At 40.3% G+C, this 8,186-nt stretch overlaps 1 protein-coding gene across 4 annotated transcripts in view; it reads left to right on the top strand.

Annotated features, from left to right (window-relative positions):
• The first annotated feature begins 1,999 nt into the window (after positions 1–1,999).
• Positions 2,000–8,186, top strand: part of scfd2 (sec1 family domain containing 2) — a 138,595-nt gene continuing 132,408 nt past the window's right edge. For 3 of the 4 annotated variants that reach the window (XR_006923892.1, XR_006923891.1, XM_046836056.1), the window contains exons 1-2: positions 2,011–3,212; positions 4,937–5,105. Coding sequence is in view for 2 of the 4 variants with exons in the window: in XM_046836056.1 (XP_046692012.1) it covers positions 2,393–3,212; positions 4,937–5,105 (989 nt within the window). In the remaining 2 variants the exon portion in view is untranslated. Of the gene's footprint in view, positions 3,213–4,936; positions 5,106–8,186 lie in introns of all 4 variants that reach the window. The other variant, XM_046836057.1, reaches the window with a different exon arrangement.

Raw genomic sequence — 8,186 nt, 5'->3', positions numbered from 1 at the left:
TAACACCTCCTATCAATAAATACTGTTTAATCCCCATGATAACACCTCCTATTAATAAATACTGTTTAATCTCCATAATAACACCTCCCCTATCAATAAATACTGTTTAATCTCCATAATAACACCTCCCTATCAATAAATACTGTTTAATCCCCATGATAACACCTCCTATCAATAAATACTGTTTAATCTCCATAATAACACCTCCCCTATTAATAAATACTGTTTAATCCCCATAATAACACCTCCCCTATTAATAAATACTGTTTAATCCCCATAATAACACCTCCCCTATCAATAAATACTGTTTAATCTCCATAATAACACCTCCCCTATTAATAAATACTGTTTAATCCCCATAATAACACCTCCCCTATTAATAAATACTGTTTAATCCCCATAATAACACCTCCCCTATCAATAAATACTGCTTAATCCCCATAATAACACCTCCCCTATCAATAAATACTGTTTAATCCCCATGATAACACCTCCCCTATCAATAAATACTGCTTAATCCCCATAATAACACCTCCCTATCAATAAATACTGTTTAATCTCCATAATAACACCTCCCTATCAATAAATACTGCTTAATCCCCATAATAACACCTCCCTATCAATAAATACTGTTTAATCCCCATGATAACACCTCCTATCAATAAATACTGTTTAATCTCCATAATAACACCTCCCCTATTAATAAATACTGTTTAATCCCCATAATAACACCTCCCCTATCAATAAATACTGTTTAATCTCCATAATAACACCTCCTATTAATAAATACTGTTTAATCCCCATAATAACACCTCCTATCAATAAATACTGTTTAATCCCCATAATAACACCTCCCCTATTAATAAATACTGTTTAATCCCCATAACACCTCTCCTATCAATAAATACTGTTTAATCCCCATAATAACACCTCCCCTATTAATAAATACTGTTTAATCCCCATAATAACACCTCCCCTATTAATAAATACTGTTTAATCCCCATAATAACACCTCCCCTATTAATAAATACTGTTTAATCTCCATAATAACACCTCTCCTATCAATAAATACAGTTTAATCCCCATAACACCTCCCCTATCAATAAATACTGTTTAATCTCCATAATAACGCCTCCCCTATTAATAAATACTGTGTAATCTCCATAATCACACCTCTCCTATCAATAAATACTGTTTAATCCTCATAATCACACCTCTCTTTCCAATAAATACTGTTTAATCCCTATAATCACACCTCCCCTATTAATAAATACTGTTTAATCTCCATAATCACACCTCTCTGGTTAATAAATACGGTTTAATTTATAAATTTTTTTGTAAATTGTGCTTGAATCAAACTCACTGGTCTAAAATTGTACATAAGTGCCTTGACACTTGTAGCAATAAATACATCAACTCAGGAATTAAAGCACAATCTTAAAAAAAAAAAAAACAATACATAAATATTTAAAATAAACAGGGGAAAATAATTGCTAGTTCAAGTGTTTCAGGAAGAGGTAGATCTTCAGCTGTCATTTGAAGATAGGCAGTGACTCAGCTGTTCAGACATCTAGGGGAAGTTCATTTCACCACCTTGGTGCCAGAACAGAAAAGAGTCTTGATGTATATCTACTGCTTAACCCTGAGAGATAGTGGGACCATTCGATCAGTGCTAGAAGATCTGAGTCCATTTTGGCTTTGTAGCGAAGCATCAGTGTTTTAAATCTTGCATCTTGCACATTTAACTTCAATTTGCACAAAATGCTGTTTTCAATTAGAAATTAAAATCTGTGTTAATGCCATTCTTTCCATTTGTCTCATATTTTGCCAAATCTAAATTCACCAAGGGCCCCTTAGGTCCTGGGGGCCCCATTTTGGGCATGGTTGATCTAGTCAAACGTTTGCCCACTTTCATTACATTAAGTGCAATACCTTAAGAAATGAAATAATATGTCAGGAGATCTATTATAAAAAGAACACACCTTTATTTATACCAAATTTCCTTCACTATATTTGCACGAGCTGCATCCTGCTATGCTATGTGTAATGAAGAGCAGTGCTAGAAGATGTTGGCATTCTTTCCATTTAACCCCAGTTTGGGCATGTTTAATCTAATGAAATGTTTGCATAATTTCAATATATAAAGTAAAAATGAATGAAAAGAAATTAAACAATATGTGAGAAGATGCTTGACAAAAAGAACACTTCATATTTCTTTTACTATATTTGCACAAAATCTTCCCCGTTCCATGCTTATAAAGCGTTGTGACGTGTAATTCGTGCGACAGCGTGGTGCCACGTCACCTATACGGGACTCCTATGTTTTGTTTGGGTATGAAGTCTGCCTGGAAGTTTCATTGACAGCTCTTTCATTTCTCATCTTCCCGAAACAATGTCGTCTTCGGCGGAGGTTTTCACGTCTTTCCCCAGACGGATGTGGGAGAAAGTGGCGTCCAGGGTGAACAACGCGGTAGTTTTCGTGGATGACGCGTGCGCCGAGAGCCTGCACTGGAGCGGAGGGGCCGAGCTGCTGTTCGACGCCGGGGCGCGCAACGTCAAACGCTTCTCGAGCTTCGAAGCCGGAGCCGCGGACGAGCCCGAGGCGGTGTTCGTGGTCGGCACGACGCTAAAAGGGCGGACCGCGGACGTGATCAGGGATGTAGTGGCGCTGAGCCGCTTCCAGCGCTGCGCGGTGATTACGGCCGCGGCGCCCACGGTGCACCTGCTGCTCGCCGACGGCGTCTCCGCCGAGCCCGAGGGAGACGCGGCGTTCGCGCGCTTCGAGGACAAGCTGCGCGCCTGGATGGGCGGCCCCGATCGCGTCGCCGAGGTCGCGCACGTCCCGTTGCACTTCGCCCGCGCGTCCTCGCAGCTCCTGATCGCGCCCGCCTTCGCCGAGCTCTTCCCGCTCCTCGAAGCCGACCTCGCCGCCGTCAACCGCAAGCGGCCGGAGAAACGCCGCTTCTCCAGTCTCGCCGACCTGGACGTGCACTCGCTCCCGAACGAGCTCCAGATTCAGATCCGGGCTCTGGCCTCCTCTCTTAACGCGCTCTTCGAGTTCGCGAACACGCGAGAGGAAAGTTTCACCGTGGGCCCCATGAGCCGCCTGATCGCCGCCGAGCTGGCCAATCATCCCCAGGCGAAAAACCGGAGGAAATCCGCAGCACAGAAAGCCTCAGTGGTCTTCATTGACAGAACCCTAGATCTCACAGGTCGGGTACTACAGTGCATCAGCTGTCTGTCTCCAAAATCCTCAGTAATAACAAGCACTCACTATACGCACAAGAGTTTGTGAAAACCTCCCCAACACAAACACACACACACACACACACACACACACACACACACACACACACACACACACATATCCATGCTTAACAAAAACCCTGAGAAAAAAAAAAGAAATGAACCAGCTCCTATCCCAAACCATCAGAGAGACATTAAATCGTTATCAACCAGACCAAAGAAACCATCTGGAGAAACTTACTGGAATCTCAATGACTTTATTTGGTGTCCAGTCATTACCAACAGGTTATCTACAAGCCTCCAAAGATGCTCTATTAGTCTATAGCGACCGCAGAGCTTCAGAACAAGCGCACCTTCACTGTACGCAAAGCCTTTTCACTAGATCTTGGCGAATGGACGTGAGAATTTGTGATCATTCAGCTACAGGAGCATTAGTCATGTTTAAAGAATCGTTCTAGGGTTCAGTTGAGGTGTTCAAGGGCTTTGTGTTGGACGTTCATGTTTTTTCAGAATCCTTGACAAGCTGAAACAGGTTTGTGGCCAAAGCTTTTGGAAAATTTGTCTGAATGGGTCAGCTGTCCACAAACTTATGGCCATTCAGAATGTTAAAAGTGCATACAGACACCTATGAGTTTCCTCACGTCGTTTTCTGATTCGTCTGTCCTGTGAGAAAAAAAATTGTGCTCACACAGACATATCGGTTTTGGTGACCAAGTTTCTAAGTACAAGAATATTTCTATATATATATATATATATATATATATATATATATATATATATATATATAAATAAAAAGAAGGATTTATACATAATATAGATCCATAATGACATGCAGAATCTTCAACAGGTCATACATGGTGAACATAAATGACAATACATGTATGACAAAATAAAAACCATTAGGGAGCTCCACACTGAGGCAGCCATCTTGGATATTTCAAGGCTGCTCTATCAGTCGGTCATTTCGAATGATGTGATGGCGAATATCATATATATATTAACCATAAATTCCCACAGTGCACTGCAAAAGACGTTGCTGTAAAACAGGACAGCTCAGAGTAGCGATGTGATCTTGTTTATAGAACTATGAAAATGTCGTTTCTGTCTGTGAATGGCGTTTGAATATTCTCCTCACGTCTGCATGAGTTTCCTCTCATTTCTCAGAAACGTGCCAGGAAGCGACATAACCCAACCTCACTGAACACCTTTGGACTGAATTGGAACACTGACTGTTGAACCCCCTCAGGTCTTCCCACCATCATGTGTTGAATGAGCACAAGTTCTCACAGCTATGAGCTAAAATCTGGTGAAAAGCCTTTCTGAAAATGTGGGAATCAATAAAAGAGCAAAGGGATGTTCAGCAAGCCGGAAAAGGAAACCCTCAAAGAAGCTGTAAAAGTTATAATGGAAATTGTAATGGTCTCTCTCTAGGTCTTTACTGGTCATTTATTGCTTTACATTGATGGTGTGTCTAGTGGATACCATTATAGAGCAACAGAACATCGTCGACATCTCATAGCTCACATGTTGGTAGCTACTGGACACAATTAGAGACCATTAGGACATAATGAATCATCTTAATTCCAGTAAGATTGTCCAGTAAGGTTTCTCTGGTTTGGTGACACTGGAGTTTAGTACTAAAAGCCATTATGGAAGTGAGTCTAATGGTAAATAATGTTCCTTCCCACAGGAGCTGTTGGGCATCACGGCGACAATCTGGTGGAGAAGATCTTGTCCGTTTTGCCGCCGTTGCCGGGTCACGTGACGGACGTTCAAGTAGACATGCTGGAGCTGACCCATCTTCAGCACACACCTGAGGACCAGGGTGTCCTGGCACCTGGCTGCTTGGGACAGACTCAGTAAGGACATCCACACTAATACTAATGACATAATATTAATATATAACACTGAGACACCAAGTGTAGAGTCAATTTACAGTAATAACTTAAAGAACTTTAGAGGCTTTGTACAAGGGAAAGTAGCTTGTTGTAAAATAGTCCTTAGCAGCTATGAGGGATTTGGTGGAATTACTAGGGTAATAGGGATGGGGATGGTGGTGCCATCAATAGCTTTGGGGGAGAAGCTATGTGTTAGTGTGCGACCTGATGGTCCAGGGAGCAGTGGAGCTTTTGATCCTGCTGCTGGTGCTAATTTGCAGAAGAACATATGATATATATATTTATCAGAAGAACAACTCCTTTCCCTATCCTACTCATTTCCCTAGTCTGTATTTTGCCTCTTATTTTGTTTCAGGTTTCAGGTCAGCTTTCCAGGCATGGGTCAGGCTTAACTCCAAAGCTACATTTTGTGATTTAACCTTGTAATTAAGTCTCATAAGGTTATTCAAATTTGTAGGACAAATTATGGAGCATTCAAGAAGAGTCGGTGCTACTGTATGGGCCGATGCTGCTCGCGCGTGTACATGTTGCAGCTATGAACGCTTCAAACGTAACCCGAATTGTCGTTTTTAAACGCGAAGGAAGCACTTGAGTTTGAATTAAAGGAGTTTGGGAGTTTCCTATGTGAGTTTTGGCAGATTCTGCACACCCAGATGCACAAAACCAGCCCTGTGCTCGGAATACTGCTCCACTAATACTCCCGTCATCATCAATTCCTCTATTTGTATTAAAACAATAACACGATGCTGATTGGCTGAGGTCACATTCCTAGTGGACAGATGTGGTAATGACCCCGTGTTTCTGTTTCCTTCAGTGATTCTGCTGTTCTCTGTTATCTAACACGTCTGTGGAGATATTTTAGAATAACAAATCGTCGTTGTAAGTAGTTTTTTTCTTTTTTTCTTCTTCTTCTTCAAGGCAATAACCTCATTGCCCTGCATTTGAACTCGGTTTTGCTTTTTTGCCTCTTTAACTAGTTGTGTCATTATAAAAACATGGTTTATGCGAGTCAAAGCTTTTTTGTGGTCAACCCTTAAGATTTTTAGACAGGGAAGTAAAAACACTTGAGAGAGAGCAGACATTGCAGTTTTTGTGCATTATTAGGGCTGACTTAATGGACAAGGACGTTCAAGTTTATAATTCACTGAGGAAAGAAGTCTCTTGGATCTGAGGTTTGGACAGGAGGGTTAATATATTCAAGCACAAGCACAGGCTCAGGATCGAACAGATAAGACTAGTGGCATTAGAACTTTTACTCTCTGATTAGTCTCCTGTTCAACTGTGTACCTTAGGGATTTGGTTGTTGATACAGGCTTCATGATTAGATTTTTTTAACAGAACTAAACTGATTTTTTTAATATATTTTTTTATGTGATTCTATACAGTTCAAATGAACTATATAAAAGTTGTTCCCATATTTTTGTTGACGACAACAGAAAGTCGTAAAAACGATTCCTCATACCGTTTTAAAGCCTCGATGTACAGAACATCACGTAAAGATATAGAAGAAAATGTATGAAAACATTTTGGCTCAATAAGCCGGGAAAAATTAAATCGGCTAAATTGCCTGTGCGAGCACGCTTCAAACACAGTGCAACATCGGATGCGGCAAAAAACGATCGAAAATTCATGTACAGGATTAAATAAGAACAGAATATAACGTTACAGAGCGTCCCAGACATTGTCAACTATATAAATCTCTGCCGTCGAGATGCTACTGTGTCGGTCACGGATCATGAAAAGTGAAATTTATCAAAACATTATAAAAATAGGTTGTATATTCACAAATTTGGAGAAAACCGGTAGATCTATGTGAAATCAGACAGTGAACACCCCCCAATGAACCAAAATGGCACGATCCTCGATTCATATCGCCTCTGCGAAGATTCGACTGTAAGATCCAAAGTCATATCAGGCTTCTCCTCTCGAAAGCATCCAATCTTCAAATATTTGCACTCACCCCTAGCAAACAATATTTACTACAGGTTCACCATATCTTAAAAATAAATAAATTAAATTATCGATTCTCCCCAAAATCTGACCGAATAAGCAAATTTTTCTAATCTTATATAAATTTTTGCTTGAAACAGAGCTCCAAAGTTGGCTAAACTGCCCGTGTATTTCATTGTAGATTGGATTAGTGTGTCATTTGAAAGCTGCTGAAGAACAACTGTTATAATGTGTCTCATGTGCATCAAAAGCTCGATCTATTTTAACATTATTGATTGGAACCTCTGGTGGTCAAACAATGCAATTGCATACGATGAATCAGTAACAGAATGCTGATTTCCTCTACCCCATGATGCACCTGGGAAAACTTTTGCTTTGCAATGTATTGTGTCACAATGCATCATGCCTCCAATTCAAGCCCCACTTTGCAATCGTAATTTTCTGAGACTCAAGATTAAGAAGATCTTTCTGAGTTCCTCAGCAGGAATTCTTTTTGTTCTTCATAGTAGGAGGTTTGAAGCTTTGAGTTTCTGCTGAACACAGTGTTACTTTAAGAAAATGCAGATTTGCAGGAATGATAAAACGTGAGACTTTTGACGTCCTTGGTGAAATTGTCAGTCATCACATTAAAAACACACAACAGAGACAAAACCACACGTGTTAAACGTATATGAGCACCACATCCCAACTAATGATCACGGTCATTATTACTACATCGCAGTAGCACCATAGCATTAAGCAAAACCACGCCGCCGAGAATTGCAAGGCTATAAACAAGAGCAGACTGTGGCCCAGATGGAATAAAGCTGGTGATGCAACAGGACCAGCAACAGTTTTGGGTTAATTCTGTAGATGATAGACCTTGTAGGCGTGCACGCAGATGAAGAATACAAAAACATTCGAATTTTGATATGATATGAAATGGTGGTGTCTCAATATAGCAAGAATAAGCCCTGTCTAAAAAATGTGTCTCAGGTTTCTATTTTTAAAAACATCCAATGCTATAAAAGGAGAATAAACAAAACTTTATATTGAGAGTGTTTGTAATCTATTCAGACTCTTGGCAACATGTAACCACCAGGTTATGAATCA

The sequence above is a fragment of the Silurus meridionalis genome, chromosome 23 (assembly GCF_014805685.1).
Source record: "Silurus meridionalis isolate SWU-2019-XX chromosome 23, ASM1480568v1, whole genome shotgun sequence".
Lineage (NCBI taxonomy): Eukaryota > Metazoa > Chordata > Actinopteri > Siluriformes > Siluridae > Silurus > Silurus meridionalis.
Note: the sequence above shows the minus strand (reverse complement) of the source record. Positions and strands in the feature narration are given on the sequence as shown.